Source organism: Gallus gallus, chromosome 1, assembly GCF_016699485.2.
Source record: "Gallus gallus isolate bGalGal1 chromosome 1, bGalGal1.mat.broiler.GRCg7b, whole genome shotgun sequence".
NCBI classification, from domain to species: Eukaryota; Metazoa; Chordata; class Aves; order Galliformes; family Phasianidae; genus Gallus; species Gallus gallus.
In genome coordinates this window covers 91400813-91420876 of record NC_052532.1, presented here as the reverse complement: position 1 = coordinate 91420876, position 20064 = coordinate 91400813, and the positions used below count along the sequence as shown (strand labels likewise).

Below are 20064 nucleotides of genomic sequence, written 5' to 3'. Positions count from 1 at the left end.
AGATGCAGAGTTGACAGAAGGCCAAAGGTGGCACAGAAACGGGCTTCAGAAACAAGTATTTTCATGACAAACAACTGTCAGAAAAACTGTATCCTGTCAGAAAGACTTTTACAGAAGGATTCCCTTGAGCAGAGCAGGTGACTTAGAATTAGCTGTTCAATAAAGCTGGAAATACACGAAAGTTTTACCATTTCAGGTAGTTCCCTTTGCTCCAAATATTCCTCTATTAAGTGAGCCAGAAAAGGCATTGCTTACAGAACATTTCTGTGTTTTAAATCTCAACATAGGGGAAAAAGTTTTTGCAAGATCTACATATTGCATCTCCCACAGGAATCAGCTAGTGGGAGCAGAATACAGTAAAGAATCACCTTCATCACTCCCAGTGCAAGTCTTCCTGTTAATCAGACATGAGAAGAGGCAATAAAAGGGGAAGAGGCGGCATGGCAAAAATAAAGTGCTTAGCACTGACTTAATTTGTTACCTAGAGTGTATCTTTGAAGTCAGAAAGCTTATTAAAGTCATTCTTGAAAGTAAAATAGTTTTTGTGCACAATACATATTAAATTTCAGTGATCTAATAGACTAGTGCCCCTTAACTGCATTGCCAAAATATAATTTTCAGTCATATGCTCCATAAACAATCTGTAACTGCAGTGTAGCTTATTAGAAAGATGAACTATATGCAATAATTTAAAAAAAAAATGAGAAAAGAGGTAACTGTTTTATTATAAAATCCTATTTGCATTAAAAAAAATGGACGAAAAATCCAAATGAGATTAACTGGAAAGCAAATAAGTCTATCATGTAGAGGCCATCAATGAACACAATTATGTTTAAGAAAACCCAAAAACATGACATGTTGTGTATCTGAAATTTTATTGATGGGAATGCAAATATAACCATGACATAGCACAAAACAATGTTTGTAACATTTGATTATGAGAAATTCCTTAAAACATCTGCAGTCATTTGTAAAAGCTGCATTTAACATTTGAACCCATGTTAACCTCAAAATATTCTTCTAGTAGTCTATTGCAGATGGTTACTTGAAAAAATCTCAATGTCAAAACTTATGGTTAAAAAAACCTACTGTTTGTAGGAACTCTATTTTAGGTATTTCATATAGTTTCATTTCAGGAAGTACTGACTACTCTTCCTCAGGAATATAAATACTCCCATTTGTTCAAAAGCTGTTTTCCCCCCAGAAGTGGCGTACTGCCCCATGGCTAATTATCACCAAAAACCTCAAATGAATGCAGATGCTTATTACTTACACATTTTTGGTTTAAAATATGCTCCCCAGACACACGGTTCAATTTAGTTCATGGATGAGCATACCTGAGATACTATGTTATCTATATTTACTTTTTCCGGAAGAGATACTAAAAGGAAACAAATCATCACAGAACATTTAGCTGAAGTGTTCCATTTTCTTTAAGCCTTTCTTCCTTTCCGAGAACTCATCAGCTGCTAACAAAGTTTGTGACAGAGAATGCCATACACCTTTTATTTATCTCTCATGTCTTCATTGCTTGCATCTGATCTGTTAAGAAAAAGAAACATCTACTATTAACTACAAGTAGCTGAACTATTGTTCCATTTCATTTTTTGAATGCATAAACCCAGTATGTCCATATTACAGAACAACACCAATAGATGTTTTTCGTGTTAAAATGGGGGGAACAACGAAGTTTGTGTTGTTTTCAGCCTGCTCTGTTATTCACTACTGATATTCCTCCATAGCAAAGCAGTTTCCCCCAACTATAGGTTACTACAGACAAATAATCTTTCACATAATTCAATTTTTATCATTTACAAGCTTATAAAGGAACTCTGATGGGAACAAAGTCTGAAAATAATGAAATACGTTATTTCAAAACATTTCAATTCCTTGCACACATTTCAGTTTCCACATAACTAAACTAGAACTAAATCCCTAACAGCCATGAACACCAAAGTTTGTTTTTGCATAATTCACATGGAAACATCCTTGCTCTCAGTAACTGTGCTTCTCCATACAGAGAGCCTGACTGCCACTTCCAAATTTACTTCAAACGTTCTCTTCGTTAGCATAAATATATTGCATTCCCATTATAAAATGTTGATGTCAGCACAGTTTAATTACAAGCAGTAGTAGGGAATGAGAGCTATGTTTAGACCAGCATGAGACAGGCTAGTTTTACCTTACTGATGATACCGTGTTGCAATAAAAATCCCCATTATAAAACGTGGAAATAAGCAACATCAGCATTTACTGAGGAAAAAAAAGGCAAGATCTGTCCCTTCTCAAATCAGCAAACCTATGAAGAGCTGCAAAAGACCTACAAACAGGTCTGGAAAAAGGAAGTGAGAAAAGTATTGTTGTTAAAGAAAAGTACTGTACATTTCATTAAGCAGGTGTCTGTTCCTTCACTTAAGTTTATGACACCCAAAAAACGCCACGATTTAAGGACCAACGTAACTTTGAGTTGTTCCAGTTCTTCCCCTCCGGTGCTCCAGGAACGTGCAGGAGAACTGTAGTAGAAACTGATTCTTGGAATTGAAATTTATTCTTCATCCAGTGAAGGTATAACTGTCAAGCTGTACACACTTAGGAACAATCCAGTTTAAACTCAATCCTACTTAAGCTTTTAGTGAGGACTGAGATGGGAGCTAGTGGTTATTCTTTTAGGTAAAACCTGTGCCAGAAGAATTTCAGCTCAGTAAATTAGTAAGCTTAGCTATCCACGAGAAATGAATAGCTATGAAGAGCTTTGTAAATAAGCAACAGTACAATTACCTGCCTGCAGAACTTAGAAATCTACACATACAACTTAGAAGGACCACAAATGCTTGTCTAAATATCTTATGGCAACGTATTTAAGTAGCTTGATGCCATGTACAAAATCATCAGCTCCAAATTTGGACTGAAACTTAGAATTTTCCTCAAAGACAGGAAACCAGAAGAGACTACAAAATGAGAACAAAGCCTACAATTAGGAAATACATGATTTAGAATCTGTTCTCTGTGATACAAAACAACAGTGAAGGAGGTTCCGTAGTAAGATGCTGCTTCTCCACTACAAAATTCTTTCAAATTTTAGAGGATGCATAACTTGTCCTCTGCTAGGCAGCAAATCTCTTTGGGGAGACTATCTCCAGATAGTATCTCTTCCTTTGAAAAGATTATCAAACGTTTTTATTCCTTAAAAATATAATAAAATGAAACATTTCTAACTGTATCCATGAACAAGTGAAGACAATCAGGTACAATGCCAGATACTTAGTTGCACCTCTTAAGGAAATTAATGGCATTGAATCTGGTACATTGCTGACATCTAGTGGCTACCACAGCACAGAACACTTATCCAGACCATCTCACACATATATTCTCTTCAGATTATATTACACTACTTGATGTATTTACAATGTAAGCAATGTACATTAGACAGAGGAAGCTAAAATTAGAACAATACCACACCTCACTGTTCTATACATTTAGCTCTACATGGGAGGGCAAAAGAGACCAGATCCTTACCAATATGCAACATAAGGAGACACAGAGCAAACAAACCAAGTTCGCAATTGAGAGTGTGTAAGCCAGATCCCTTATTTTCTATGTAGTTATGAGTGTCTACATACACTGGAATCCTTATAACCTAAGCTGGTTAAAGAACTGAAGTTGAATGATCAAAAGCAGTGTATTTATTTTTCTAGCCTGCTTATTTACTGTTTCTAAATACACAACAAGATACGGAAAACTGGGACAGAAAAGTAAGAATAAATTCAAGTATAAACTGAGTTACTGCTATACAAATTGAAGCTCAAGAGCACCAGGTATCATTATTTCTGCAAGAAATCGTTCTGCTCTGTTTGCAAGAGTCTGCATAACATTTCATAGTGTATTTTTGGCAGAGGATCTGATATGATCTTTGCGTGTATATTAAGGGGATAAATGAAAGGTAAGCATGAGATAGAGCATCAATACTCACTGTGTGATTTGATCTGACAGCAGAAATGGACAGAAAGAAAACAAAGGAAATAAAGGAAAAAACTTTTAAAAAAATCAGAGAGTTTGACAGAATGAAAACAGAGCAAAATTATGTACAGAACAATATACCTTGGAGCCAGTCCACACCTTCCTGTAAGCCTTCCCCTTTAAGAGCATCACTGGCACTGAAAGAAACAAATCAAATAATGAAAATATTGCAATAATACCAGTTTCATCACTAAACCTGTAATTTTCAGAATTGTGAAGTAGCATAAACTACATTTCAGTTTACTTCACCTGGAGAAGACTGCTTCTCAAATGATGTATTCTAGATTCCCAATGTGGGAACACCGTTTTAAGATGTGGTCTACTTTATTTTGAGAAACTACTCCAGTTTCAGGCTGAGAAATCATCCCTAGAACAATGGGGTGGGGGGGTCTGGAAGAGCACCTACACAAGGGAGAGCCACACTGCTCTGCTGCAGACACACTTAAGCAACACCCTCTGCAGGCAATGCTGTAGAAGATACATCAGTGTTACTGTAAACAGTAAATGAAGTAGCTCTGTCCCTCTTCCCATGCAGTTTCTATACACTGTGAAGCTGTCAGACTCCTATACACCCTAGAACTGTCTATATATACAGTAAAGAAAATCAAGCTGCCATGAGAACAGTGAGAATCTAAAAGAGTACAACTGTTTAAGACTCCTCATTCTGCAGCTTATGAAATCTATCGGAGTAGCAAATCTGTGCTGTTATTGTGGTTACCTATAACATTATTTTTCAAGTAGCTTGAGAATCCATCAGTGTAAAGCTGGGACTCCAAAATAACACCCAGGTAAATCAAATTTAATAGTAAAGGGCATAAATGAACATTTTATTTTTCAGCAGCATTTAGCTGCTGATTTTACTTTTAATTCATAATATCTGAGAACTTCAGTAAAAACAATCTAACACCTGTAAAGCACTGATGAGAGAGGTTTTTTTTCTCTCCCCTCCTCTGTGAATACAGTCAAAATTGTTTTATCTATAGGAAATCTTTACATCCTTCAGAAAAGGAAATATAATAGTTCTACTTTCCAGCAAAAATAGTTGCAGCTACTCTTCTGATAAGAACATTTTGAACAGTGTGAAGTTTCCTATTTCATTATCTGGGTAACAGATCTCTTGTGAAAATTTTCAAGTCATGGTCCACATGAAAGCATCGTGTGTTTAAAATACATTTCACAGTGAGTATTGTAATGTTTCTACTCTTTCCACATAGAGCAGCACAGCATTTTATCTGGCTTATTTAGTTTGTATTACGTAACGAGTGGCATGAGAGTGCTAGAATATGAATGTACAAATTAACACCAATAAATAGGAAGAAATAAAAAGAAAATTTACCAGATATGCCAAGGCTTGTCTTTGATGTTTTCTAATGATAATAACTGAGATACTTTCACAGATGATATTGCATCCCTGAGGTCCATCTTGTTAGCAAAGAAAAGAATAGGCAGTCGACGGTGCTTAATATCTAGGAGTGAGTAGAAGTAGAACTACCATGATAATATGCAACACTATCTCTGCAAGCAACAAATTGCAAATAATGAAAGAAGATATTTTGCTCACCTGTAACTGCAACTCTTTGAAGATTGTATCCTACCAAGATGTTCACTGTTGGGTCACGTGGCCTCTGATGCACGCTTCAAGAATGCCCACAAACTTTCTGGGAAGCTTTGGGATCTTCCACTCACCCCTTCCCCTACCTTGTATAAAGCTGTACGTATAAATTGCTGGTGATGAAGAGCAGGATTTCAAACAGTTCCCTAAAAATACTACACGTTTCTTATTGAAGAGCTACACTTATTGAAGACTGGATATGTAAAATGGATGTTAAAATTGATTTGCATTCATTCATATCGCCCCAAAAGCTGAATCATACAAATAGTCTGCATTATCCTACAACATCTTGGAGAGCACCCCTGGCTTTCTTTAAAAAAATAATGAAACAGGAAAATCTGTACACATCTGGAAACCTCATGTCCTACTTTCACTTGAACTAAGACTTCACTTCCAGAAGCTTTTCTCAGTCAGCAATGGGAACCACAGAGTAAACCAATGACCTTGGTACCACGCCAATCTCTAGCATACTCATGCATCATGCATGCAAAAGCATAAGCCTCTCTGATTACCACAAAAGGTAAAAAGAGCCATTGCAAGGAAACAAAGTATACATCTGTCAGGTTGAAGAGAACAAAATGGCAAAGAAATTACTAGTATCAATGCTAAAAATAATAATAATAATAAAAAAATAATTACAGAATTATCAAAAATTGAGTTGACTCAATGAATTCTCAACAGGAAAACATCTTTAAAAACAACTGATGAATATTCTATTCCTTAGAACAGTATACAGAAAAGAAAGTTTCACACAGGAAACAAGTGGAGGATTTATTTGGAGCCTTAAACATAAGCCAGCTAACCCTGCTAGGGAAGGTGGCAGACACCTACCCCCATCCCTTAGATGTTTGCTAAATAAACTGATAGCCACAGATATTTATATGTTTCCTACCTTATTACATTATTTCCAACTATGCCATATTCACGCCTCCTACTTCGCCTCCAACTTTTGATGTTTATTAATGGACAGCTAACATTTTCTTGTTACAGTTACAAGCCAACACATCAAGAACACTCAAACACTATAGATGCTCAATGGGCAACTTTAAAATAACATGGAATTTCTATACATTTGATATTCTTTATATAGAAGCATGTGCTGGAGGGCAAGTGACCCAAGAGTCAACATCTCAACAGGTAATCTAAAGACTATGATTCTGCAAAATGCTCACGTCTGATAAACAAAATAATATGATAACTGTGATCATTAAACGAGATGTTATGTGTTTGTGGACAGTACCATCTACAACTAAAAAAGAAATGGTTCTGATCCATGAAACAGTCCCAGGTAGTACAACTTCTAACATCATTAACACTTCACATTACAAGTTCCCTTGCACTCCACCACTTCAGACAAAACCTGACAAAAAGAGATGGAACTTCTTTTATACTAAAAGTTTGCCTAAAATGTTCAGGGACTGGAATCTACATAAGGTTGTTAACCAGCATGCATTTAAACCTTAAATAAACATGTACATTTGAGCCAAGGTTTGCAGAGGCAGAAGCAAAGAAGTGCAATAAGTAAGGTACGCAGAAGAAGAGTAGAACAAATGGCCTTAAACTGGAAGAGGGTAGATTTAGACCAGATATTAGGAAGAAGTTTTTTATTGTGAGGGTGGTGAGACACTGGAAAAGGTTGCCCAGAGAGGTTGTGGATGTCCCCTCCCTGGAAGCATTCAAGGCCAGGCTGGATGGGGCTTTGAGCAACCTGGTCTAGTGGGAGGTGCCCCTGCCTATAGTAGGGGGAGTGGAATGAGATCATCTTAAAGGTCCCTTCCAACATAAACTATTCTATGATTACTGTAGTAAAACAGCTGCAGGTTGATTCAGTTAAAATCCACTTTTCTCAAACATTACAAGCTTTGCTTCTCTTAAGACCTATTAAAATCCAAAACAATAAAACAAGAACACTACTACTGCACTTGACCTAAGCTGCTCCAAGGCAAACATATACAATTGTCTGTTCTTGGTTCCAGGGAATATTCTAGGTAGCCACAGCTGAGATCTTTCAAAAACTAGAAGACATCAAATTTATCAAGAACTGAACAGTTCTGACATACGAGATCAATGTTAGTAACCTGATAATTCCTAAACAAAACACCTAAGCTTGCATATTCTCAGCCTTAATATATTCACAACATGCTATAGCAGTCTTTACCTCTCATCCTCGGTTTCCCATGGTTTCCATTTTATCTACGGAATCACCTTTTTACGAATGTGGTTAATACCTGCTTTGTTACAAAATTCCTTAATCCGTAGGTAATCCACCTTCAGCCCTTGGTTCACCTCTACCCTCCCCTTGAACTTTGCAATGCTGTCATTACAATGCATGCATTTGAAGTAACCCATACTGCTGAACGTGAAACAGAGGGCTCAGTCAGTTCACACAAATACTGCATCTTTACTGATCCATTCATGTATTAGATGCAGTCTGCATGGAAAACGAAACCGTAGCAAAACAATTGCTTCTACCACAAATCACCTTGGTTAGAAATACAGAAGCCAGCTTCTCCTTTCTTAGTGCCAGCAAAGTAAAAGGCAGCTAAATAAACTAGCTAAATAAACATGAAAATGCAGTACAATTTCACTTTAAATTTCCTGCATGTAGTTTTACACTCCAGCTGCTCAGAGCAACTACCTACTATCCCAAAAGCCAGACAAAATTGCATACTGCTTAGAAATACATCAATTTGATTCCATATATGGAGAAGTGAATAATGGAAGAATTGACTGATCTAAAAACTTAAAAGAATGCAGACTCAGAGTAAACAAACAAACCCTTAAATACAAGTGCCTTATCACGAATCCTCACATATCTTCTTCCATCCAATTCATCCTCTTATAAGCAACTGAAACTGTCTGGTATAATTATATACTTGATAGCCAGAAATGAGGATAATCAGAAGAAAAAAGATGAGATTTAAAAAAGGAAAGTTACATTAAAGGAATTAACCATCAAAAAAAATAATAAAAAAAGTCAGCAAAGCAAGTTTTTTGGTGTGTGTGTTGGTCACCACGTACAAGCAGCACTCCAGCTTCCAAAAGGTCAAAATCTGTTCTTCCTCAAACCAGTACCATTTTTGTAATGTATGGATTAACAAGAGATGAGTCCAACTCAATGTACCCAACTTAGGTATGATCAGTTTGTAAAACTCAATAAGTATACAAAAAAAAGACCGACCCCAAAACTTACCCAACACTATCATTCCCATTCTGGTATTCACGTACATCTAAAATATTTGTAAGATATCCAGAGTGTGTCAGATAAGAAGGGCTGTTCTTACTACAATATAACAAATATGGAGACAGAAGGGGAAAGAGGTCTCCTCACCTGGATGATTCAGAAGAGTGTCAAGTTCTTCTTTGGCCACAACCATTCTTAATTTGTCACTGCTATCAATGACAAAAATAATGGCTTGGCCTTCTCTGCATGACATAAAAAGAGCAAAGAGGCAAATTATAGGTTCTCTTAGACTGTGATTAAGGCTTCAGAAGAAACACCAGAAAAGGCAAACAAACCCATTTTTTTCCTCTCATTTTCTATTGTTATTTACCATTAACATTAGAATCCAGCCCTACTTCTGAAATTCAATTTTTTGGTAACCTGCATAAATTCTTCTGAGACATGAGATTCTTAGCTGCATGACTTGTGCGGGGCTCAGGCTACAGAACAGACCCTTTGGAAATCCTGATTTCACCACCATCAGGTTGAAAAACGAACTCTGAAAATGTAATCAAAACTGCTACGCTCAAGAAGGGTTTTCTGTAAAAACCCTTTGTTTCCCACAGTAAAAGAAGTCTATTCAAAGAATAAACAATAAGAACTTGAGCATTCTCCAAAGATAAAATGCACGTCCACATATTTAACAACTAGGCACATTCAGATTATTTAACTTTTACAACAGTCTACATTAAGATCTTTCCTGCTTTTGAACAAGAAGTGAACATTTTCAGCTATTTCGAATCATTAAGACAACTTGCTGGCAGTATGACCATAGACAAAACATACATATGTGTTACTCAACTCATGATTTCGGAATTCTACTGATATTGTATGACTTCGTATTTCATTTATTGAGACTTATTTGAAAGCAAAATAAAGTTTGAACAGTTCAGGCGAGTTGCTACAGGACACCCACAAAAAGTACTTTTAATTTCCATTTTAATGCAATACTTATTTCTCTTTTATGTTTGTCTGACACCACTACAAGGTATCCCTTCACCCAGTCTCACCTATCTTCGTTTTCCAATCAGAACACAACAAAAAAATCTCAGTCCTAGGTTTACTGCAGAAGAAATAACTTGTCTTGTCTAAGACCGTATGAGAACGTTCCTTATTTTCTGAGATACAGAAGAACTTCAACAATAAATAAAGCTTCTGAATATAATCTGAAAAGGCCTATGTATTTTTTAGGACCATATAACATTTGGCTAGAACAATCAGACTCCAGCACATCTTTAATACAAAAATAATTTGAAAAGCAGCAGGCAGTGATAAGAACACAAGAGTTTTCAAACAATTAAGATGTGCCCTTCGAGGACATCCTAGAAATTAGTTTCAAGCCAAATACAGGAAAAGGGAAAGCATTATGCATTTTAAGGCAACTACTATGATACAGGTACTTAATCAGAATTAACTGCTAAAATTGACTGTTCTTGCATAATTAAATCTAGCTTAACTTTATCAACTAAATTGTGTATAATCATATATATATATATATATATATATATTAGCAGAAGTTAATCTTAAATATTTGACTCCTGTATTAGATCAAGAAGAGAAGTGGATATGAGTGCGCATTTCACTGTCAGCATTAAGAAACTCCCTTCACTTTAACATTAAAAAAACCAAAACAGTGTATGCTGCACAAAGGGTACCTTGCTGTATAAATACAACAGTGAGGAAAACGAGTTGCTTACAAACCTCTCGACTGGCATTTTAAGAGCAGTCTAAGGGCATCATTGACATCCACAATTTATGGGAAAAACAACTGATTTATGAACAACAACGAAAAATCTCTTGCCCATGCAAGTTTTTGAATTGCTAACACATTTTTTTTTGCATGAAAAGGAGATGAGGCATTAATCCTCAATTAAAGAATACCTTAAATTCTACCAAATTAAACATTATAATCTCCAGAATTGAAAATGCAACCAGTATGCATGATTTAATAATGTTCACCTCATATAAGTTAGCAGCAGATGTTACAGAACAATGGAACAACACAAGTGAACCTTCAAATTTCATTAGAAACTAAAAAAAAAAAAAGACAACAGTGTCTTCTACCACTAAGGCAACTCTCTGAGTACTGCATCAAGCTCCCAAGCCTCTCATATGAGACATGGACCTATAGAGAAGGGTTTGAGGGGAGGCCTTACAGTGGCCTGCCAGCACCTAAAGGAGGCCTGCAGGAAGGATGGGGAGAAAATCTTTTCAAGGGTATGCAGTGGTAGGATAATGGATGACAGTTTTAAACCAGAACACTAGTTAAACTAGATTGAGATTAGATATTATGAAGATATTCTTCACTGTGAGAGTGGTGAATCTCTAACAGGCTGTCCAGAGAAGTTGTGGATAACCTATCGCTGGAGGTGTTCAAGGATGGGACTTTCTTTGGGCAGCCTGATCTAGCAGTAGGTATCCCTGCTCATGGCAGGAGGGCTGGAACAAAAAGATTAAGGTCCCTTCCAAACCAAGCCATTCTGTGAATATTACTCCATGAATAACATACTGTCGTATAAAGTATGGCAAGTATCCTGCTTAACAAATAACATTTATTTTGGTGAAGGAAGAAAGAATAATTGGTTTATATGTAGTACCTCATTCTCTGAGGCTCCTAAGAAAAAAAAAGAGCAACAACAACACAGTTACCACCACTAAAAACACCTTCAGCCATCAGCCAATGGTTTTTTTTTTGAGTCTTAAAGTCTCTTACCTACAGAGGAACACAAAAGCAAAAAACCTAATTTACCTTGGTGCTTTCTTACAGGATTGAAATTTTATAGAAGAGCAATCTCATCTATAGCACGATCTCCAAATCTCTGTGGTAACAAGATGTTCCCACGAGTGCATTAGTTAACAGTGTACAAAAGACCCTTTTTTTTTTTAAGGAATTGCTTTTATCTACAACAACCTCCTGTCAAACCCAAGGCATAAGTCTTCTCTGAATCATTTCTGAACACTAAGTGTAATTAGACTTCTGTCTAAATAATGTACATGCCAGCTAATATGAACAGTAAGGTTTTAAAACAAGTAATAGGCTTACTTGTAGTAATGTTCCCAGAGGTTTCTGTATCTGCCTTGGCCTGACATATCAAATACTGTGAAAGACAAACTGTAAAGGAAAGAAGAAAATCAGACACAAAGAACAAAATCAAACTATTTTCTTTGCTACTCTGATCAGAAAAAAAAAAAGACTAAAATCCCAACCATCTGCAAAAGATTCAAAACTGAACCTGGATACTGTACCTGTCTTCTATCTACCCTACTTAGTTATGTGGTCTTACCATATTTCACAACAGAAAACATGCTTGTTTATTGTCTGCTTAAAGAACTAAATCAATTATGAAAAGTTGCACTGAATACAAAATAAGCCCTCATTCAGTCTTTCCTTTTACCACATTACTGCTGACTATTGTTTATAACATTGAGTAAACGAAATTCACAGAATCTGAGAATCATTAATATTGGAAGAGACCTTGAAGATCATCCAATCCAACCATCAGTCCATCACCACCACGCCCACTAACCATGTCCCTCAGTGCCACATCTACATGGTTCTTTAACACACTCCACCACCCCCCTGGACAGCCTGTTCCAACACCTCACCACTCTTTCTGAGAAGAAATTTTTTCCTAATATCCATCCAACCTGAATCTCCCTTGACACAGCGTAAGGCCACTACCTCTCATCCTATCACTGTTACCTGGGAGAAAAGGCGAACCCCCACCTTGCCACAACCTCCTTTCAGGCAGTTGTAGAGAGCAATGAGGTCTCCCCTGAGCCTCCTCTTCTCCAGACTGAATAATCCCAGCTCCCTCAGCTGCTCCTCATAAGACCTGTATTCCAGATCCTTCACCAGCTTTGCTGCCCTTCTCTGAACATGCTTCAGGTCCTCAGTGTCTTTCTTGTAGTTAAGTGTCCAAAACTGAACACAGTACTTGAGGTGTGGCCTCACCAGAGCCAAGTACAGAGGGACAACTATTTCCCAAGTCCTGCTGACTACACTACTTCCATAGAAGTCAGGATGCCATTGGCCTTCTTGGCTACACCACTGGCTCATGTTCAGCCAGCTGTCAACTAACACTCCCAGATCCTTTTCTGCAACGCAGCTTTCCAGCCACTGCGCCCGAAGCCTGCAGCCTTGCATGGGGTTGTTGTGGCCAAAGTGCAGCACCTGACACTTGATCTTGTTGAACCTCATACAATTGGTTTCAGTTCATTAATTCAGCTGATCCAGATCCCTTCCTCTCAACTTGGCTATAGAAGGAGATGAGGTTGGTCAGGCAGGACCTGCTGAGTCCATGCTGACCAGGCCAGATCCCCTGGTTGTCCCTCTGATGCTGCATAATCACACTTAAGATGATCTGCTTCATGACCTTCCCTGATATTAAGGTCAGGCTGAGAGTAGCTCCCCAGATCCTACCTTCCAACACTTTTTGTAGATGGGCACCACATTTGTAAGTCCCCAGTCAATGGGATCTCTCTAGTTGACCAGGACCGTTGACAAATAATGGAACATGGCTTGGTGAGCACTTCCATCAGTTCCTTCAGTGCCCTTGGGTGGATCTTATCTGGGCCTGTGGACTTGTGACAGTCTAGGTGGGGTAGCAGGTTGCTGAGTGTTTCCTCCTGAGTTATGGTAAGTTTATTTTGCTCCCCATCCCTGTCTTCCAGCTCAGGTGGCTTAGTACCCTGAAGTACTGTAATGAATAACTGTATGACTGCTAAATACAGAAGCAAAAAAGGCACTGAGTACCTCAGTCTTTTCCTCATCCTTGGTGGTAATGGAGGATGGAGATTCTCCTTGCCCTCCTTTTATTACTAATGTATTTGTAAAACCTTTTTTTGTTATCTTTTACAATGGTGGACAGATGTGTTCTAGCTGGGCTTTAGCTTTTCTATTTTTTTCTCTGCATATCCTGGTAACGTTCCTATGCTCATCTCAAGTTGCTTGCCCCTTCTTCCAAAGGTGGTAAGCTTTCTTTTTCTTCCCCCCAAGAGTCTCAGCAAAAGCTCCCTTCATAGCCACACCAGTCTTCTTCTCTATCAGTTCATCTTATTGCACATGGGGATGGCCAGCTCCTACAGCCTTAAGATTTGCTTCCTAGGGAATATCCAACCTTCTTGGATCCTTCTGCCCTTCAGGACTGTCTCTCAAGGGACTCTCCTCAAACAATTCAGAAGAGTCACAACTTAAATTCCACAACCTATCTTGAATTCTCTCACTATCCAGGCAGAAATACATCAAAAGGCTTCCGTAGGCAAAAACAGCTTTATGAAATCGACAACAACAACAACAACAACAACAAAAAACCCAAACACTCCAACTTCAGAAAAACATCACATTCTGGTAATAATAGGTTTCTGCTGCAGGTGACCAAGCTACAAAAGAGGCTTTTGCAACTAGAAAGCTCACCCCCAATACTAAACCCCAAACCAATTTAACACTACAAGTAAACTCTGATCCAGTTCTGAAATGACTACAGAAGCAAGACTGGAAGCAAAATTAGGCTTCCAAGATTTGGGAAGTCCCAGATAACTTCCAGAGTGGTGACAATACCAAAACAAGGAGGTCCAGAAAAGGAAGATCTCAAAACATCCTTTCCAGTCTATATCCTGACACGATCAGGTTCTAGACTAACTGCCTTAGTTCTCAGCAACTCCTAAAGTATGTTTTGATCATGACAGAAGATTCAAGAGCTTTTCTTTCTTTCTTTCTTTTAAGATCTGAATTGCATAATCACAGATCATTTCTCCAATTACAGGACCAGACTAACGGAAAGTAATATAGAGGTTAACATTTAAACTCACACAGCCAAATCCAAAGCCTGTCTTGTGTGCTTTACTAAGAAAGAACCCAGCTATGAGCCTCCTGTAGAAATAGGAAACCCATCAATCCCACATGTCAGGTCAAAGAAGAAATAATTTTCTTGCAGACTGACTGCACCCATTAAAAAAATACTGTGAAGGTTACAGAATAATAGGATAATATCTAACATTACCTCCTTGAAATATCTTTGTCTCACCACATCGCTTTCATATATCCTAGCTTTCCTAATAGCTTGGCCTTCACTCAGTCAATAACTTCTTCTTTTCATGACCTTTGCCCCTGCCATCTTCACATTGCTAAGGCTGTGACCACCATTTTTTCATTTAATGAGATTAGTCTGCAAGCTCTTCAGAGCCTCTTCAGTGAGAGCACTTAATGGAATACAAGTTACCATCTAAGTAACTGCCTCTCTTGAAGATTTTAACAGTGCCCCATTCTCAAACCCTTGAGAGAAATCAAATGCTCACATACACTTTTTGTTTATATTCGCTATTTTTACAGCAGCAGAGAACACAGAATATATTCTACCACTGCCAGTGCTGAATTCTGATTATGACTTCTGGACACTACAATATTATCATAAACTGCACAGTGTTTCATTAGACCACCAGCAATTATATTCAATTACATCATATTGAAAGAGGGATGCAAGTCCAACTACTGTATATTAATTATTACAGTTAACAGGGAGAAAATTAAAGGACCCATTACCTGGATGTCTTGAATTTCTCTATACTGAATCCTATCGTTGGAACAATGTCCTGAGTTTGAGCCTTGAAAGGAAAGTATAGATTTTAAAATCAAGTTAGGAAACACGTAAATATTGAATTCTATTGGAAACACCAATACATCATACACGTATTTTTCCCAATACAAAATATATAATGCTAACCACAAGCTTTTTATAAATCCAGGTACTGTATATTCAAGGTTTTGCAATTTCTTGAAAAAGCAGTGGATGCAACTGGACAAAGGCCTTGCAGATGGAAGACGTTTTTGTCTTAGAAGTGAGATCTCACTTCTTTATGTTAGGCTGTGTGTGCACATGCGGACATTAACGTATCTCATTGTTATTTCTTTAGTAAATGGAAGATAACAGTGTAAAGACTGCAACTGAGGTCAAAACTCAAAATACGTGGTAAACACGAACAAGTCTACACAATGTCCCATGTTTCTTTGATAAATGAGGGTATACTTCTATCAAAATACCAGATGAGCAGTACTCAGTGTATACCACTAGGCTGGAGGGGTTGCTTTCACACTGATAAGAATACAGCAGGCATTACACAACTGCCCAACCGTACCTCTACTCTACTCTACCATTTGCCACAGAGGAATGGGGAAAACATAAAGCATTATCAGTAGATCTGACTGGTAACCAGGATCACTGCCGACCTACCAAAGTTAATTTATCAGCTGAATTGGTACAACAGAGTAACTCCTTTAAGAAGCAGTAATATTGAGCAGGAAGAAACCTCACATTTAGATTACAGAAAGATCCTTGAGTTATAGAGCTGAGAAAGCAATGCACAACCCTTTCACAAACTTCCTAGAGGCCCTTATTAAAAACTCTATTAAAACAGTTGACTCCTCACACACAAGGGAAACAGCTTAGTTCATTCATCTATCCACAGCTTTATTATGACAGTGGTATTTCACCATCATAAACAGTTTAGTTGACAGTTCTTTTCAACAAAAGAAAAAGCTGTTACAGAAATAACACCTCTACTATTTCAAATGTATTTACCGGGCCCAGCAGAAACAACTGCAGGCAGGCAGAGAAACACTTGTAATTGTCAGACAATAGACAGACTGCTCCTACAGCAAAGTAGCAGCTGTTCTTAAGAACTGTGCTGATCCAGAGCTCAAAATCATCCGTCATCTGAAATTCCTGAAACCAATTTCATAAATTCTGATCCAATCATATCTGTTGAGGATTTGCCCTGACTTGCAACGATAGGACTTCCCCAAGTTGTATGCAAAGCCACCTTCCTAAAACTCCTCATTAGAGGAAAACATGCAGAAATAGATTCCCACTGCATGACTTACAGTAAAACAAAGAAGAAATAAGGTCTATTTACTTGAGTATTCCCTCAGAACCTCCTCTTATACTGACTGCTGTGATAAATCTTGAAGTCAGCTCTCAACTCTGGGTAGGAAACCTTTAGTGATTAATACACGACATAAAACTCTGCTAAAATGAAGGCTTCAAAAATGATATACAGTTAGCCTGATACAAACTGTAGCAACTCCCTCAAACAATTGGCAACAGACAGTAAGCAGCTTTATAGTCCAAAGAGTAGCAAACTCTTTATGAAGTTACATATTTAAGCAAGGCCCAGTGGTATTCCTCAAGAAAAGTTCCATGGAAGTTAAAAAATAAAAGCTGTGTTCTGATTTAAACAGCAAAAAAATTAAAACGAATTAAAAAAAAATTAAAAGAAATGCACAGCTCACATAACCAGAAAACACAGACCTCTGCCTCTGAACACGCTCATCAATACCAGATCCTCAGTAATCACAAACCCTTTCTTACTGAGGGGTTTTTAACCATTAACAATGTTGGTTTCTTGGTAAACATTTTCATAATACGCATGTGGTTGCTTACACTTAGTTTTAGTTATTTTAGACCTCTTAGGATATGTTTGCTACACTGTACTAAATCAAAGAACGCTTCACATCCTTTTCACGATCACATTCAATATAACAACTCCCAAAAAACCAGTTATACAGACATCAGCTCCTCAGTAAAACATTAACAGTAAACAAAATAGGCTACTTACATTTGAAGGCTTAAGTTTATTGATGATCGTTGTTTTGCCGCTGTTGTCCAAACCAAGGCACAAAACATGAACCTCCTTTTTCTTCAGCCCAAGCCACCCTGCTAGCTTGTCAAACAGTCCCATGGTTCCGGGTCAAACACACACGGATCACCTGTTGTTCAGAAGATACGAGGAGGGAATAGCTGTTGGAAAAGGGCGACGCAGACAGCAGCACTGGCACAGCAAGCGGGCATGTGGATAAGAAGCCCTCAAACTTTTCAGAGGACAGCAGGAATAAGACACTGCGCAAACACCGTCGCAGCAGGTTCCCTCGCTATGCCAGGCAAAAGGAGCATAAGCTGATTACAGCCAAGAAGCCCTCGCACGAATGAGATCGGCTGCTTATAGCCCTGTCTATGTAAAGGCACCGTCCTCAATTCACTGGACAGCAACTCTGTGGCGGTTCCAAGCAACCCCAGTAACGGCACCACTCCAACACCTCATTACGTGCCACTCAACCCACAGAAAGGGAGTAAAGCACACCTTCCTTCAAATTGCCCACAGTCTCTTAGTCATCACAACTTACACAGCAAAGCAAAACAACATTTACCTTCCTCGGCGCCTGCTAATGTGAGTTGCTGAACCTGGAAGCAAATGGAGCGCACTCTGTCAATTCAATTCAAACTCTAATTGTAATGGGCTTTGCCGACATTAGCACGAGTCAATTGAGATCCCATGTGCCACAAATAGAAACCCTGATTACACCAGGTTCAGCACACAGCAAGCCAGACAACGCAGCATTCACCTGCGTGTCAGCTGGAAGCCAAAGCCCTGCTCCTGCCATGGCACTGACCGAAGTCAGTGGGCAGCTGCACTTCCAGGAGCTTCCATCACGCCTCCCATGGGGCGCCTGGCTGTGCACACTCTGCTAAGAGGATAAGCCTCGTCTACCCCAAACCAAATCCTCTGAGCACAACTTCCCCTGTGAGCTGAAATCAAACAACCGTGACACATTCAGTAACAAGGCATTTAATTAATACCAGAGCAAGCTGGTATGGCAGTAACCTAGAGCAGCTTTGTGCACAACAGAGTAAACAAGCCTCATGTTACCTATAGCTATTCCCTCAAAGAAAAAGAAAACTGAGCTTTCTTCTAACTCACCTTACGCCCAATTCCTTATTTTAACATACATAGGAGCACTGGAAGCAGATTAAAGCTTACTGTTTATTATCAAGTAAACTTCACAAACCCCTGCTTGAGAATGCATTGCTTTCTAGTCCAGTCAGGAGTCTCACCTATAAGCCTGCTGTCTGTCCCAGTGAGACAACCTAACCCAGGGCAATCTCACACACCCACTCTGAGGCCTACCAGGTCAACAGACATCAGAGCTGGGAAGCAGAGAACCTCGAAGGCGCTCTTATAACATAAAAGGAGAACATGCAAGAACTCAAAACACGTTTCTATGGCTTACAGCCTGCATACAGCATCAGGTACACCCTAAAATTATTTGAGACAGCGTGCAGCCCACGAACTTAGCAAACTCCAAGAACCTTCTCCACCTGAAAACGTAAGTCCGTCTGAGGCATCAGCGACAGCCACACGGCACTCAGGGCAGCAGCGAGCTGTTGTGAGCAGAGCCGGGGTTGCACAGCTCTGGAGAGAGGCTGGGCTGCAGCCACCTCCCCCCGCACACAGCCACTTACGCATCTCGACCCACAGCTGCAAGCGGCAGCTGCGTGCTTCAGCGGCACGGCACAGCCAGCGCTACGATCGTGGGCAGCGCTCTGGAGCTTCCCACACGGAGAGCCCAGAGCGGCCCAGCACCCAGGGCTGAAGCCGGGAAGCCGCCGCCAGGCCCGCCCCTCAGCACAGCTCTCGGTCGGAGCCTCGCGCAGCAACAGGCAGCGAGTGCGAGCCGCTGCGCCCCGAGGGCAGCCCCGTGAACCGGCAGAAACGAGCTTCCCGCCCACGCTCCCTCGTAGAAAGCTAACCCATCCGACCCGACGACACACACCGCCCCCAAACCTCCCCCTACCGCAACACACACACACCTCGGCCTACGAAATGTCGGTCGGCCGGGCCGAGCCCCGCCGCCGCCTCCTGCGCCGTTGCTGTGGTAACCAACGCCGCTTCCGGGGAACTCCCGCAGTTGGGGCCGATTCAGCGCTGCTCGGAGCTCCGCCCCCTGGGGGCTGTGGAGGGCTTCGCGTGTGTGGGCGATGAGTCGGGTTGCTTTCGGCCTTGCAGAGCGAGGTAGCGCAAGGTCTGGCGTACAGGCTTAAGGTGGCTTAAAAAACGTGGTAGATTGAAACTAAAATGCAGTCTCTTTCCTGCCACGTACCTGCGTTTAAATGCCATAGCTGACGGGGTGTCTGCCTCCTCTCTGGGCAGCCTGTACCAGTGCCTCACCACCCTTATTGAAATGGAATATTGATACCCAGTCTAAATCTTCCCTCTTTTAGTTTGAAACCATTTACCCCTTGTCCTGCCACCACATACCCTGCTGAAGAGTCTGTCCCCTTCCTTCTTACAGCCCCCCTTTAGACACTGAGAGGCTGCCCTGGCTATCCTTAGAAAGTCTCATCAAGTTTTTGACTGGACCACTAGCGTGAGTTTCTCT

General features: G+C 39.6%; 1 protein-coding gene across 10 annotated transcripts; it reads right to left on the bottom strand.

Moving 5' to 3' along the window:
- Positions 1 to 856: 856 nt before the first annotated feature.
- On the bottom strand, positions 857 to 19551 carry ARL6 (ADP ribosylation factor like GTPase 6). 10 transcript variants are annotated; one of them, XM_046940057.1, is made up of 9 exons: positions 19148 to 19551; positions 17466 to 17616; positions 15394 to 15455; positions 11896 to 11964; positions 8961 to 9055; positions 5354 to 5483; positions 4099 to 4154; positions 3971 to 3983; positions 857 to 1542 (listed from the first exon to the last, which is right to left on the bottom strand). In XM_046940057.1, exons 2-9 carry the CDS (start codon positions 17586 to 17588, stop codon positions 1506 to 1508), a joined length of 585 nt encoding a protein of 194 aa, XP_046796013.1. In that variant the 5' UTR covers positions 17589 to 17616; positions 19148 to 19551; the 3' UTR covers positions 857 to 1505. The 10 variants fall into 10 exon arrangements, with proteins under 10 accessions (XP_046796013.1, XP_015151798.1, XP_046796017.1 ...); XM_015296312.4 differs by having other exon boundaries at positions 19496 to 19551; XM_046940061.1 differs by lacking the exon at positions 19148 to 19551 and adding an exon at positions 18055 to 19060.
- Between the last annotated feature and the right edge of the window lie 513 nt (positions 19552 to 20064).

Bases quoted from the DNA above. Each gene is read 5' to 3' on its own strand.
- ARL6 (XM_046940057.1), bottom strand. From the start codon at position 17,588: ATGGGACTGTTTGACAAGCTAGCAGGGTGGCTTGGGCTGAAGAAAAAG. The intron at 15,456-17,465 runs GTAAGTAGCCTA...TTTCCTTTCAAG, and splicing joins ATAAACTTAAGCCTTCAAAT to GCTCAAACTCAGGACATTGT. The intron at 4,155-5,353 runs GTAAATTTTCTT...TGTTTCTTTCAG, and splicing joins GACAAGCCTTGGCATATCTG to TGCCAGTGATGCTCTTAAAG.